The following is a 16,478-nucleotide window of genomic DNA, read 5'->3' on the forward strand; positions in this document are numbered from 1 at the left end:
GTCGTAGTCCTGGGAGTGCCTAAAGGGTGGCAGGAGCTTCCTAATCTCCCAGGAAATCAGTCTCCTCTCACATAGCTACAGCACGTCACAGCCATCTGTAGAGAGGTTTGAAACAAATCAGTCAAGTGCTAGCACCAAGGTGCTCCTCCCCAGTTATGGATATGACCACAGGTCACATAGGCTCAAAACAGATCAGTCACATAGAAGCAAGACTAGGCCCCCAAATATGTAGATGAGATACTCCCAAGCTCTCAGGCCAAACCAATAGGAAGTACCTGCTGTCAGACCCTGACCCATTCCAAAACTCTATATAAGTATCCTATTCTGAAGGACCAAAGGTGTGCAGGAATTACTGCATTGTCTGAGAGCTTCTGTCAAGAGATCTGGTCTCCTGAAATCACTGCCAGTATCTCTCCTGTATTCCTCACCAGCGAATCAGTCTCCAATAGGCTCAACCCAGCCTGATGTCCTGGAGCAACCTAAGAGGCAACAGAGGAAACAGAGGCAAAGCAGAAAAAGCAGAGGAGGTTGTGGAAACAGTTCCCCTTCTCTGGCGGAGTTCTCTTTTTCCCCTTCACCTGAACCCGAGTACCTGTCCGGTATGACAGCCAACAGTATGACAGACAACAGAGGCTCTGTGCATTAAACCGCAATTCCTGTTCTCGTGGTGTTGGCAGACTTACAAGAGTGACTAAGTCAAATGGGTATAGTTCTCAAACATTCCACATTGTGTCTCACCCATCCAGCTGCTTTGCTCTGGAGCCATTTTGAATTTCTACCAATTCCTAACAATCTTAAAGCAGAACAGATATGAGAGACAGGACACACATGCTTTCTTAGTTACTTTATAGGTTGGTGAGGCAGAATACTTAGACAGAAGTGACTTAAGGAGGAAAAAATTTTGTCTTGACTCCCAGTTAGAAGACAAAGTCCGTCATGTCAGGAAATGAATGCATGGCAGCAGAACCTGAGGCAGGTACTCATATTGCATCTACAATCGAGAATTAGAGAGTGTCTAGTTCTATGTAGAATTTGCTTTCTCCATTTTTATTTAGTTCACGAACCCACCCATTAAGTACTACCTTAATTAAACCAGTCTAGAAATTGTCTTACACGAATGTCCGTATATTTGCTCATTAGTGACTCTTCGTTCTGTTTAGGTGACTGTTAAATATTAAAAGTGCTTTCCTCCTCCTTAGTTGCCCAAGGGAGGATCTGAGAGGACGCTTCCATACCACTTCCTTCATTACTACTATCCATGCAACAGAGATTACAGTCTTTCTATATTCAGCATTCGTATGCAGTATTCTGCATATTTCCTTCTACAATATTTCTGGCTCAAATCTTTTTGTCAAAATCTTGTCTCTGAGAGAACAGTGCTGTTTTCTTCTGCTTAGTCTTTTCAAGAATTATTCTATAGCCAATATTTTCTATTTGTGAAGCAGAGGACTAACATGTTTCTTTTGAAAATTAAAGGTGCCTAACATTTACCACTAGCTGTTCAACATCATAAAAATAGAAATATAATAGCTTATATTGCCAATTTTTTCTTTTAAAAGTCATAAACTGAAAACACTTTAAAAAATATATAATGCTAACATTGAAAGTACTAGGGTAATGTATAGAGTCAAAAATGCCTGTGTAAATAAGTTATAAACCTTTGAAATGGGTATATTTAAATCTTTTCCAGATTTACAAACTGTAAATGAAATCAAAATTCCTTAGTTGATATCAGACAAATCCTTAACTGAAAAAAAGAAATTAAAACTCAAATTGATTTGCTGCTTAAAATGTGTATATTTCCATTTTAATCAAATAAATTACAGAGTATTACAGAGTAGTTCAATAAGTTCTCAGTGAATCTGCTGTGATTCAACTTAGTGATAAAATAAACACAATTGTTTTTACATGCTATAATCATTTTTCGAAAAATGAAGAATAAAGTTACATTTCATTTTTGTTCACCATATGTTAATAAAGAAGAAAATAAAAAAATAGCAGTACACAGAATGAGTGGAAAAATATTTTCTTAATGAGAAAGTAAGAATCACTGCTTTGCTTAACTGAAAAATAAAAAGACTTGGTTGGTTGCATACTTTATTTCTAGAAAGTTCTTTATTATTTGTGTCTAAAATTACTTAAAATGTTTTGCTCAGGTCTTAGAAAAATTTGACCAGAAAAAATAATAGAATAAAATTGCAAAAAATAATTTGAAAAGTAAAGTGTTTTCTGAGTATCTCCTTACTGTATACTTCAAATTACCTAAAAACATACAGAAATATCTGGTTGAAAAAAATAAGCCATTCAATTTTAAAAATACATGAGAACATCATAATTCTACTTAGTAAAGCAGAAGGAAAAGTAACACACAGGATATAGTCATAGTAAAAAAACATTGAAAATTCTTTGTAACTTATAAGAAAAAATGCTGTTCCCAGTTGTTCATGCTTGACTAATTATTTGAGTGATGAAGATATGATATTGTTAAGAGATCATGCCCTCCTCTAAAATTGTCCATGCAAGAGAAGAGAGGGAGAAAGACATATGGGGAAGACAAAGAAGAGACAGAGGAAAGAGGAAAGAGAGAAAAAGGAGACTGAGGACAAAGCAGACAGAGGAAAGAGTGGCAAGGGGGGAGAGAGAGAAGAAAGAAAGACAGAGAGAGACAGAGAGAGAGAGAGAGAGAGAGAGAGAGAGAGAGAGAGAGAGAGAGATCAGAGAAGAGGAAGAGGAAGAGGAAAAAGGTAAAGATACAAGGTAGAAGACAGTCCGAGATACTACATCTTTTCCAAGCAATGAAGAAAACCTTGTCACTGGTAAATGTGGGTGAGACAAATGAGAGGATAGCTACTATCCTCTAGTCTTGTACAGCAGGAGCAGTATTCCCAACAGTTCACAAAAATTATTTTCATTACTTAACTGAAATATACACAGAGGGAAAAAAAAACCAATCATCCTGTAATCTTCCCTGTAGCGCTTTAAACTTTGAGTGTCTTCTGGCCCCTGTGTGCACAACTTTCTCTTAATTGAAGTCATACATTAGAACAAGTTATAATTCTTGTACCTTATAATAAAAATTGCATTGTTAATATTAATTATTCTAACAGTTTCATTATGTTGCTTCTTAACTACTTCTCAAGTCCATAGGTTATTTCGTATTATTACAGTCTTTTGTCTTTATATAACAATTGGGGAACAGGCCTGGGCATATAAGCTCTTTGGTACTATGGATTTTAGAAGTAGGTTTCCCTCTGGGCGATCAAGTATCTGCATTCTTTCTTACATCTTTCTTGCTGGTATCATCTCTTTTACATTGCTACAGATATACATAAGGATTTTGAATGTGTATTTTTCTCATTCTTTTATCTGTAAATTATTGTTTTATTTAGCATTAAAGAGTCTTACGAAAGAAATGAAAATGGTTAGGTAAAGTGAGTCCTTAAGAGGCAAACAATTATAGAAACTTTTATACAGGTTAATCAGTATCTCTCTAAATTAATAATCAAGTGCCATCTACAGTCACTGGAGTGGCTGTGCTCACATATAAACTAAATCTACAGAAGCATGCCTGCTTCACTTACATTCCTCCATGCGCAGAGCTTGGAATTAAGAGTCAATTATTATTTCTTCCCTCATAAAGCTCAGTTTTGGAGGAATTCCAATACCAAGCAAACCTGGGACCTTTTTAAAGAAAAGCTTCCATGGCTGTATTGAAAACCTTTACTACAATGGAGTGAACATAATTGACTTGGCTAAAAGACGAAAGCATCAGATCTACTCAGTGGTAAGTCTTGGTCTGTGTTGCATGGTGGTTTGTAGACCTTGGGTAAGTCTTGTTTCCTACCTGGACCTCTTCATTCTAGGACTATCTTACGCATTTAAAATTTTCATCAGCCAAATATGTAGTTCATTTTGAAGAGTGCTTGCCAAGCAGGTGTGAAAATCTTAGTTTCATCCCAGTCACCAGATGAAAACAGGTCAGTTAAATTTCTAACTGGTCTGATAGGCAATTTAAAGGAGGAGAGATTTATTCGGCCTCATAGACTATATTCCATCATGGAAGAGGAGACGAGAAAGTAGAAAAAGAACGCTCATTGGTACTATCCCGTCAGCACTTAGTAAGGGTAGGGAACAGGACTTGTGGCCAGGCTATAAAAGGTCCAGGTTGTCTGCCAGTGACCAACCTTCGCAAACTCCACCTCCTTAAGGTTTCACAATAGTCTGAAACAGACTCCTGGATACTAACATTTCTCACATATGAGCTGGTGAGGAATAGTCACACTCACACCACAATTCACACGCTGCTGCACACCTGTAATCCTAGCAAGTGAGATGTGAAATGAAGCAGATCAGAATTTTAAGTCATGCTCCATAACCTAGCAACTCTGACACAAGCCTTTGCTACATAAGGCTCTGCCTCAAAACTTAAAGATAAAATAAAAAAATTCTCATTGTCCTACTAGCCGACTTTATACTGAAATAGAATCAGCTAAGAAGGAAGAATTGCTAATAATTTCATTGGTAAAGTCAAGTACAGATATTCAGAGAATGCTGCAGTCTTGGATGTGAGGAAGATTTAAAATCCATGCAGACAAATTTAAATTTCTTTAGAAATGTGAAGTGCAATAAAAGCACCAGACTTGTTGATTTCTGTAGTTCGGGCATTTAAAATGTTACTGCACTGTTAGTGTCTTAGGAGATTTTTGTGGATCACTTATAATCACAGTGGATTAAAGTTCTCTCTAACTCACTAACATCTATTTTACCTAATACATCTTGAGTTTTACTAGGAATCTAACTTTTTTTTCTAATTTCATCTCCTCCCATCAAATACTCCTACATCTCCTTCTATTCCCTTTCAAATTTATGACCTCTTTTTCATTATTATAAAACAAACACAAATGCACACATGCGCATGCAAACACACACACACACACACACACACACACACACACACACACACAAGGTACTGAGTCTATTTTTTGTTACTCATATGCATTCCTTTTTTAGCTGACTGCTTGAGATTGGACAACCTATGAACAGGCTTGTCCCTGGAGAAGACTCTCAGAAGCCTTTAGTTTTCTGTAACTCATCTAGAGAGGTTTCCCCTATCTACAATGCCATGTCAATTAGTGTTGCCACTGGGCTGGGTTTGCTTAGGCAACTGTATTGTAGGGATTGATGGATGAGGATTCCCTAACTTATGTAGAAGACACAATCAGACATCAACTGTTCTAGGTATATAAGAAATATGGATGGAGGACTCAATAATGATGTTTCCAGACATAATTAAGGATTTGTATATTTCTTCTAGTTTTCTGGTTATTTGTTGTGACCACAAGTTTGAGTTCTGCTTAGTACTATTCATTCATGGTAGAGGGGACTGTTTGTCATTTAATAGCATCCTCTTTCTCTGGTGATAACCTAGCTTTAAAGTCTAATTTACCTGACTGTAATATCGACATACGAGTTCTGGTTTTGCTTTATTTTTTGTTTGTTTGTTTATTTGTTTGTTTTGAGAAAGGGTTTATCTGTAGGACTTTGACTATCCTGAAAGTTACTTTGTTGAACAAGGTGGTCTTGAACCGAGAGATCTCCTTTCACTGTTTCCCAAGTGCTTACACTAATGCCACCACTGCCAGACACGCTCTTTACATTCATTGCATTCTACATATTATTTCCCATTGGTTTCCTTTTAAGTTGTTTGTATCATTTTTGGCAATAAATAGTTGGGTTATAAATTTTAATCATTATTTCAATCTTCATTTGGTATGCTTGTGACATTTACACTTAATTCAATTATTGGTATGTAAGAACTTATGTATCTATTTATAATTCTTGCCTTCTGTTTGTTCTGTTGCTTTAATTTTTCCCTTTACATTATAAAATGATATGTGCATTGATTAAGGTTAGAATTTTACTTTAGTATGTCAGAGTATCTTTCAAACCTTTGCCTCTGTTTTCTCAGGTACATATAAATACCTATACTCTTAGCGTAATATCTTTGATCTTTTATCCACGTGTCTGAAATATACAAAAATTAATTCTTTATAAATTCATTCACCCTTTTATCTTTATTGTGTCTTTATCCTCTTTCTTTCTACTTAGAAGCTTATCAATTAGTTTTGCTTTAATTTTCCCAAGAATATTGGAACATTTAAGAGAAACTTAGGTTTTATTTGTTTGTTTGATTATTTATTTATTGTATAATTCAATATTTGAAAAGAAAGCAAAAGGAAGGTAATATTAGGATCAAGGAAGGATAGACTACAGGAAAAATGACACCTAACATACAACAGCACTGCCCATAGGTTTTTGTTGTTGTTCTTTGGTTTTGTTTTGTTTTATTTTTCATTTCAAATGAAAAATTTATTTCCCTTCCCCATTTCCCATCCACTAGCCCCCTATCCCATTTCCCTTCCCCCTTCTTCTATGAGGATATTCCCCAAAAAATTCACCCACCCCTTCCTGCCTCCATGCCCTGACATTCACCAACACTGAGGAGTCCAGCCTTGGCAGGACCAAGAGCTTCTCCTCGCATTATTGCCCAACAAGGTCATCTTCTGCTACATACGCAGCTGGAGCCATTGGCCTGTCCATGTATAATATATGTTTTGAATGGTGGTGTAGTCCCTGGGAGCTTGGGTTGATTGGTATTGTTGTTCTTATGAGGTTGCAAACCACTTCAGATCCTTCAATCCATTCTCTAACTCCTTCCATGGAGACCCCATTCCCAGTTCAATAGTTTGTTTTGAGTATTTGCCTCTGTATTTGTCATACTCTGGCAGAGCCTCTCAGAAGACAGCTATATCAGGCTCCTGTCCGCATACAGTTCTTGGCATCAGCAATATTGTCTTGGTTTTGTGGCTGTATGTGTATGGGATGGATACCCAGGTTGGGCAGACTCTGAATGATCATTCCTTCTGTCTCTGCTTCAAACTTTGTCTCCATATGTTTTCTTGTGAATATTTTTATTCCCACTTTTAAGAAGGACTGAAGCATCCATACTTTAGTCATCCTTCTTCTTGAGCTTCATGTGGTCTGTGGATTGTATCTTGGGTAATTCAAACTTTGGGGCTAATATCCACTTATCAGTGAGGGCAAACCATGTATTGTTTTGTGATTGGGTTACTTTACTCAGGGTGATATTTTCTAGTTCAATCCATTTTCTTATGTTGGTTTGCTTTTCCATGTTTTAAGTGTGAGAATTCAACTTTCTGTCTATTGCAGTAACATAGCAAAACCCAGTGCTGAAAGAGAATATGATGGGCTGTATCATGGAGGCAATGACCATGAATGCTGTACTTGTTCTTCAGTGCTATTAACCATTTAGCAGCACTGGTCACTGAGCACATTTGCCTCACTGATCTGTGTGTGTGTGTGTGTGTGTGTGTGTGTGTGTGTGTGTGTCTGTGTGTGTGTATGTGTGTGTTTGTACATTTAAATACATAAATATACAAATAAATATATGAGTATAAATATACGTAAATATATGTATTTAAATTTGCTTTGGTGCAACAGTTTTTGACATCAAAATACACTCTTTTGTTTAAAACTACACAAAACCATTCTAATATAGTTTAATATATTTGAAATATGTAAACTGAACTGCTATTCTCTTAGAAACCATCTATTTTGATACTTACTTTTATCTGTGCTTTTTGGAGCATATGTGAATATGCCACATTCTCTTATCTTTTTTCACCTGGGAATATTATCATTGAGTTACTTGGTATAAAGTATGAGCCATCAGCTTTTTTACTCAGCATATGTAAATGACTCTCTTCACACTGCTTTCAGTGGCAAATGTACTATACCAGGTTGATTTTTAATGTGGGGTTATGAAATGTCAAGTTTGTCCTTGATGTGAAAATGTTGAATGTTATGACATAGTGCTGTTTTGACACTTCCTATTTTGGTCTTTTTAAGTTCCTTTAATGTATGTTTAATATATTTACATAGTTTTGAGTCCTTAATTTGGGAAGCTTACTGTCATTTTATGTTTGAGCATATGTGTATGTAAACATATATTCATATGTATTTGCACATATATCTTTTATTTATGTGTATACTGTGGGTGAGGAGGGCACATGTGTGTAGGTAATCACAGAGACTAAAAGACAGAGAGCCAGAGTTACTAGGAACTGTAAGATCTGTCACAATTAATGTGAGTGCTAGGAACTATGCTTGGGTTCTTTACACACTTAAGTCCTAGGTCATTTCTGCAGCATCTCTGTGATTATTTTATAGCTCGTGTCTTTCATAACTTCTTTCTGAACAACACCATCTTTTTAATATAGCTTGTCAAGCTACTTTTTGGTCAAACTTTCAATTCTTATATTTTCAATTCTATTATTTTCAGTGGGTGGTATATATTCACCAATGCCTTGTTCTATTCTTTTCATTGCTTTTACATCCATCGATCTATAAAGTTTAATCTCTCTCTCTCTCTCTCTCTCTCTCTCTCTCTCTCTCTCTCTCTCTCTTTGTAAGTGTGTGTGTGTGTGTGTGTGTATGTGAGTGTGCAGATGCACACACATGCATGTGTTTGTGTGCTGTGCTATATCTATGCAGGAGAATCTACCATTGTTTATCCACTGAGGCCAAAGAAGTATGCTATCTACTCTCATGTTCAGTTTTGTTTCCCCAGAGAAGGTCTTTCACTGAACTTAGATCTGGAAAAGGCAGTGCTGTGGTATAGGCAAACAGTCATGCCCACCTTTTAATGCAGCTTTTGGAGGCTCAACCTCGTATAGTTTGGGTTGGTAGAGTTTCATTTGATTTTTTTATATCCTTCATTTCCTTAATAAGATTATGAATTTGTTATTACTACTTTCTGTTTTCTTAATTACCACTTATATTTGATTTCAAGAAGGTTTTCATTATAATAGCTGCTTTAGTATTCGTCAGATGATTCTCACATTTCCTTCATCAAAGTGTATAGTCTATTTACTCTCTTTTGCATTCAATTAGAACCTTTATAACAAATAATTTTTAATGAAGACTGATGTTGCATTGTGTTATATTAATCCTATTTGACTAGGTCTAAATGGGGTACAGGGAAGAATAGTCTCAAGAACCCTATTGTAGGGATACAAATTCCAATTTCCCTAGCCTTAGTCAAAACTGGGAGGTCAAATGCTGTTTCTTGCCTTCAGACAAATCAGAACCCAACACCATCTTGGGTTTCGCTTATAGCTTATAGCAATCTGATTAGGAAATGTATAAAAGGCCCTCTTCAGTGAACTTCAGTGGAGGCTCCAGGCTGTCCACATTATCAACTAAACGTAAAGTGACTCCTAACTTTCTAAACAGCCATATTGAAACTGTCTCTGCAGTGAAAAGACAGTTCCTTCATTTCTCCTGAATCAGCTATATGCCTAAGTCTTTACTGATAAAACAAAGAAAGTTATGGTGATATCCATAAAGGATTAAATTCTTTGATTCCTGGGATTAATATTTCTCTGGTTTCAAACATAGACATGTTCACTGATTGTTCATCCCTGAAAAAAGGATAACAAGACCTTGGAACATTTTGGTGCAACCAGGCTGAGTAGAAATGGCTAAACAGCTATTCTATACTATTTAGTTTAATAGACACTTATCTTAAAATGTTCTGTGTGCTATGCCATCTCCCTTGCCAGCCAATGGCTGACTAAATGATCCTGTAAATGATAGACAAACCTTAATTCTCTTCAGAATCTGATTACTCAATGTCTGAGTAAACTACAGTATTTAAATAACCCCTGGGCTCTTTTGCTTGATAGATAGAACCTACAGCTGAGATTTTGTGTTTAGGGGTTCCATGTTATATCACCTAAGATTTTCTATCTAATTCTAGATATATGTTAGGTATATTTGAGGAAATTCATATTTGGACAAAGATTATCAGACTTTTAAAAGATTTGTACCATCTTCCAGAATTCCTCTTAATTTGTAGGATCCATGACTCGTTCTGGGATGTTGGCTAATAACACTTGCCCATCATTAGATCACACTCAAGATTCCTGAAAAAGTTCTCACTTATGAAAACTTACATTACCCATCCTATCTGAATTGGCTTTCCAGCTATATTGCTGACTTCTTATAAAGTCACCCTTTATAAAGTCATTCAAAGTCACACTCTGGTGATTTGAATGAAATTAGGTCTCCTCTAGGCAGACAATTTGAATTCTTCACCTCTTTGGAGAACTCTTTGGAAAGGATTAGAACATATGGCCTTCTTGGATGAAACATGTCACTGGGACAGGCTTTAATGTTTCAAAAGCATCATGCCATTCCAGTACAGTCGCTCGGGATCATGGAAGTGAATCAAGATGTGATGGCTCAGCTGTTCTTTCACTCTGCCATCTGCTTGTACTAGATACGAGACAGAAGAAGTCTAGCTACACCCTATGTAGAAATATCTGTACTCTCTAAGGCTATATTCACAAAGTGAAGTTCTATACACACAATTTTAGGAAATATCCTTTGGTAGTAGGTAACAAAGAAAGAAAGAAAAAAAGAAAGAAAGAAAGAAAAAAAGAAAAAGAAAACAGAGACTAGAAAAACCTAACAAAAAATTATTCATCCAGAGTAAGCATTACTTAGTAAAGGGGTCTCAGTTTCTAGACAACAATGATCAGGAGAATATTAGGGATAAAATAGAATATTAGGGATAAAGCCTCATAGCATATGTAGGAAGGAGACCACGTTGAAAGGAAAGCATTTTGTTTTGTTTTGTTTTTCTACAATCCTGAGGCAGGCATTACTTAGTGTAGATGAGGATATGAAGGAATGGGCCTTTCAATCACCAGAAAAGGGGATCAGACCCATGTAGCATTTCTCAGCAGTGAGAATGAGTGACTGATTGAGTAAGAGAGAGTGTGTCATTATAGTGTGTGTGTGTATTTTGCGGTGTGTCCGTGTGGTTCTTGTTAAGTACTCTATTCCAGCCTAGTGACTTAGCCTGTATGCCTGAAATTAAGGCAGGAAGACACTGATACTATAGTTCAACATTTTCTTGGCCCTGGGCAGCTGCATGAGGGAGGAAGCTAGACGAAGTTTTTCTACCAAGGCCAGTCAAGTGTCGTAGGTGATTCTAGTCAGTTCTTGTCCTAATTGCCAGATTACACTGGGAGTAGTGTGGTCTGATTTCTAGAAGAGGCAAAGAGACAGCTTGAGGTTTTTCATCTTTAATGATGAGATATGTTAAATTCAGTCATTAAATTAGCAGAAAACCTGAAAGTGAAATGTTATAGAGTGAGGAAAGACAATATGGGTTTCTTCGTGTCAGCAATCTCTATATTCTCTTTGTGGATGAATCCTGCATCAAAATGTTAACATGTGTTTGGCAATCCTTAAGTTAACCACATTATGTAGCAGATTGCCTGAAACCTTTCAATAATTGCAGTCCTTGAGGCTTAACCATCAATGTACTCATTATGATGCACTGAGTACCATTTAGTATTAATGCACTTGGGGAGAAGGTTTTCATCTAAGAATATAATTTTACTCTGCAGAAAGAAGAATCTTAGCATTTTCTTTTATAATATGAATACATGAACATATTATTTTTCTTCCAGAGTGCTTTCATGTCTCTTATGAAATGGAATTGCAGGGCAAGAATGAGTCCTCTATAGCTTACATGCCTTTGACTGCAGCTGAATTGTAGTTTGTCTCTGAACTGTATAAATTACCAAGTGACTTGAAAAAGCCAAATTATTACTATCTTATCTATCTCTTTCACTTGAAAATATTTAATTATCATTCCAATCATTACATGACTGAATGATTCTTAAAAACAAGATTCTTTGGAATAGAAACATAGAGAACATTTTCTAGTGGATTTGAATAAACTAAACATATAAATTAGGAAGTATTGAGTACTTGTGAAATTTGTCATTATTTGTCTGTGCGTGTGTTGGAATGAAACTTATTGATATGTAGTTATTCATTTCTGGTCAGACTGCAGCTAAGAAAAACTGTCACTAAAAATAAGTGTGTAATTGTGTGGGAGCTTGCAGGAACTTACATGTGCATGTGTATACACAGACATGGACGCACAGATACACACAGACACACACACAGACACACACACACAGACACACACACCTGCTCACAGATACTAGGGACAATGTTCATTGTCTTAACTCTAATGACTCAAACATTCAACAAAATTGCTCAGAACTACCTCCCTTCTTTCTAGTGAAGCCTATAATCTCTTCAGCTAGTTAACTGAATTGTGTTTCATCTCTGTGGGTGTGTTCTGTGACAAACGATACTTCCCCTTGACACTAACAGTCTTGCTCTGCATTTTAATCAGTCTAACATTCGTGTCACCTACCTTTCTGATATGTGCTCCTCAGACCCTGGGAAAACTGTTTTCTAAGTTGTTCACTTTCTTTTCTTTTTTTTTTTTTTATTAACTTGAGTATTTCTTTTTATCATTTTTTCTCTTTTTTTTCTTTTTTTTCTTTTTATTAACTTGAGTATTTCTTATATACATTTCGAGTGTTATTCCCTTTCCCGATTTCGGGCAAACATACCCTCCCCCCTCCCAATCCCTACTGGTGTTCCCCTCCCAACCCTCCCCCCATTGCCGCCCTACCACAACAGTCTAGTTCACTGGGGGTTCAGTCTTAGCAGGACCCAAGGCTTCCCCTTCCACTGGTGCTCTTACTAGGCTATTCATTGCTACCTATGAGGTCAGAGTCCAGGGTCAGTCCATGTATAGTCTTTAGGTAGTGGCTTAGTCCCTGGAAGCTCTGGTTGCTTGGCATTGTTGTACATATGGGGTCTCGAGCCCCTTCAAGCTCTTCCAGTCCTTTCTCTGATTCCTTCAACAGGGGTCCTATTCTCAGTTCAGTGGTTTGCTGCTGACATTCGCCTCTGTATTTGCTGTATTCTGGCTGTGTCTCTCAGGAGCGATCTACATCCGGCTCCTGTCGGTCTGCACTTCTTTGCTTCATCCATCTTGTCTAATTGGGTGGCTGTTTATGTATGGGCCACATGTGGGGCAGGCTCTGAATGGGTGTTCCTTCAGTCTCTGTTTTAATCTTTGCCTCTCTCTTCCCTGCCAAGGTTATTCTTGTTCCCCTTTTAAAGAAGGAGTGAAGCATTCACATTTTGATCATCTGTCTTGAGTTTCACTTGTTCTAGGCATCTAGGGTAATTCAAGCATCTGGGCTAATACCACTTATCAATGAGTGCATACCATGTATGTCTTTCTGTGATTGTGATAGCTCACTCAGGATGATATTTTCCAGTTCCAACCATTTGCTTATGAATTTCATAAAGTCATTGTTTTTGATAGCTGAGTAATATTCCATTGTGTAGATGTACCACATTTTCTGTATCCATTCCTCTGTTGTAGGGCATCTGGGTTCTTTCCAGCTTCTGGCTATTATAAATAAGGCTGCAAGGAACATAGTGGTGCACGTGCCTTTTTTATAGGTTGGGGCATCTTGTGGGTATATGACCAAGAGAGGTACAGCTGGATCCTCAGGTAGTTCAATATCCAATTTTCTGTGGAACCTCCAGACTGATTTCCAGAATGGTTTTACCAGTCTGCAATCCCACCAACAATGAAGGAGTGTTCCTCTTTCTCCGAATCCTCGCCAGCATCTGCTGTCACCTGAGTTTTTGATCTTAGCCATTCTCAGTGGTGTGAGGTGAAATCTCAGGGTTGTTTTGATTTGCATTTCCCTTATGACTAAAGATGTTGAACATTTCTTTAGGAGTTTCTCAGCCATTCAGCATTCCTCAGCTGTAAATTCTTTGTTTAGCTCTGAACCCCATTTTTAATAGGGTTATTTGTCTCCCTGTGGTCTAACTTCTTGAGTTCTTTGTATATTTTGGATATAAGGCTTCTTTCTATCTGTTGTAGGATTGGTAAAGATCTTTTCCCAATCTGTTGGTTGCTGTTTTGTCCTAACCACAGTGTCCTTTGCCTTATAGAAGCTTTGCAGTTTTATGAGAGCCCATTTGTCGATTCTTGATCTTAGAGCATAACCCATTGGTGTTTTGTTCAGGAAAATTTTTCCAGTGCCCATGTGTTCCAGATGCTTCCCTAGTTTTTCTTCTATTAGTTTGAGTGTGTCTGGTTTGATGTCGAAGTCCTTGATCCACTTGGACTTAAGTTTTGTACAGGGTGATAAGCATGGATCGATCTGCATTCTTCTACATGTTGACCTCCAGTTGAACCAGCACCATTTGCTGAAAATGCTATCTTTTTTCCATTGGATGGTTTTGGCTCCTTTGTCAAAAACCAAGTGCCCATAGGTATGTGGGTTAATTTCTGGGTCTTCAATTCTATTCCATTGGTCTATCTGTCTGTCTCTGTACCAATACCGTGCAGTTTTTATCACTATTGGTCTATAATACTGCTTGAGTTCAGGGATAGGGATTCCCCCTGAAGTACTTTCATTGTTGAGGATAGTTTTAGCTATCCTGGGTTTTTTCTTATTCCAGATGAAATTGCAAATTGTTCTGTCTAACTCTTTGAAGAATTGGATTGGTATTTTGATGGGGATTGCATTGAATCTGTAGATCGCTTTTGGTAAAATGGCCATTTTTACTATATTAATCCTGCCAATCCATGAGCATGGGAGATCTTTCCATCTTCTGAGGTCTTCTTCAATTTCTTTCTTCAATGTCTTGAAGTTCTTATTGTACAGATCTTTTACTTGCTTGGTTAAAGTCACACCGAGGTACTTTATATTATTTGGGTCTATTAAGAAGGGTGTCGTTTCCCTAATTTCTTTCTCGGCTTGCTTCTCTTTTGTGTACTGATTTATTTGAGTTAATTTTATACCCAGCCACTTTGCTGAAGTTGTTTATTAGCTTTAGTAGTTCTCTGGTGGAACTTTTGGGATCACTTAACTAAACTATCATATCATCTGCAAATAGTGATATTTTGACTTCTTTTCCGATCTGTATCCCTTTGACCTCCTTTGTTGTCTGATTGCTCTGGCTAGAAATTAAGAATTATATTGAATAAGTAGGGAGAGAGTGGGCAGCCTTGTCTAGTCCCTGATTTTAGTGGGATTGCTTCAAGTTTCTCTCCATTTAGTTTAATATTAGCAACTGGTTTGCCGTATATGGCTTTTACTATGTTTAGGTATAGGCCTTGAATTCCTATTCTTTCCAGGACTTTTATCATGAAGGGGTGTTGAATTTTCTCAAATGCTTTCTCAGCATCTAATGAAATGATCATGTGTTTTTGTTCTTTCAGTTTGTTTATATAATGGATCACGTTGATGGTTTTCCGTATATTACACCATCCCTGCATGCCTGGGATGAAGCCTACTTGATCATGGTGGATGATTGTTTTGATGTGCTCTTGGATTCAGTTTGCCAGAATTTTATTGAGTATTTTTGCGTCGATATTCATAAGGGAAATTGGTCTGAAGTTCTCTTTCTTTGTTGGGTCTTTGTGTGGTTTAGGTATAAGAGTAATTGTGGCTTCATAGAAGGAATTCGGGAGTGATCCATCTGTTTCAATTTTGTGGAATAGTTTGGATAATAGTGGTATGAAGTCTTCTATGAAGGTTTGATAGAATTCTGCACTAAACCCGTCTGGACCTGGGCTCTTTTTGGTTGGGAGACCTTTAATGACTGCTTCTATTTCCTTAGGAGTTATGGGGTTGTTTTACTGGTTTATCTGCTCCTGATTTAACTTCGGTACCTAGTATCTGTCTAGGAAATTGTCCATTTCCTGTAGATTTTCAAGTTTTGTTGAATATAGGCTTTTATAGTAAGATCTGATGATTTTTTTGAATTTCCTCTGAATCTGTAGTTATGTCTCCCTTTTCATTTCTGATTTTGTTAATTTGGACGAACTCTCTGTGTCCTCTCGTTAGTCTAGCTAAGGGTTTATCTATCTTGTTGATTTTCTCAAAGAACCAACTTTTGGTTCTGTTGATTCTTTCTATGGTCCTTTTTGTTTCTACTTGGTTGATTTTAGCTCTGAGTTTGATTATTTCCTGCCTTCTACTCCTCCTGGGTGTATTTGCTTCTTTTTGTTCTAGAGCTTTTAGGTGTGCTGTCAAGCTGCTGACATATGCTCTTCCCTGTTTCTTTCTGCAGGCACTCAGCTGTATGAGTCTTCCTCTTAGCACAGCTTTCATTGTGCCCCATATGTTTGGGTATGTTTTACCTTCATCTTCATTAAATTCTAAAAAGTCTTTGACTTCTTTCTTTATTTCTTCCTTGACCAGGTTATCATTGAGTAGAGCATTCTTCAATTTCCACGTGTATGTGCGCATTCTTCCCTTATTGTTTTTGAAGACCAGCTTTAGGCCGTGGTGGTCTGATAGCACGCATGGGATTATTTCTATCTTTCTGTAACTGTTGAGGCCGGTTTTTTGACCAATTTTATGGTCAATTTTGGAGAAAGTACCACGAGGAGCTGAGAAGAAGGTATATCCTTTTGCTTTAGGATAGAGTGTTATATAAATATCCGTTAAGTACATGTGGCTCATGACTTCTCTTAGTCT

At 37.1% G+C, this 16,478-nt stretch overlaps 1 protein-coding gene across 3 annotated transcripts in view; it reads left to right on the forward strand.

Annotated features, from left to right (window-relative positions):
* The window catches only part of Cntnap5b (contactin associated protein family member 5B), a 903,684-nt gene that overhangs the window by 392,113 nt on the left and 495,093 nt on the right, over positions 1–16,478 (forward strand). For 2 of the 3 annotated variants that reach the window (XM_087580549.1, NM_001047873.2), the window contains 1 exon segment: positions 3,641–3,781. In XM_087580549.1, coding sequence (XP_087436675.1) covers positions 3,641–3,781 — 141 coding nt within the window. 3 annotated transcript variants of the gene reach the window in all.

The sequence above is a fragment of the Rattus norvegicus genome, chromosome 13, assembly GCF_021556685.1.
Source record: "Rattus norvegicus strain SHRSP/BbbUtx chromosome 13, alternate assembly SHRSP_T2T, whole genome shotgun sequence".
NCBI lineage: Eukaryota > Metazoa > Chordata > Mammalia > Rodentia > Muridae > Rattus > Rattus norvegicus.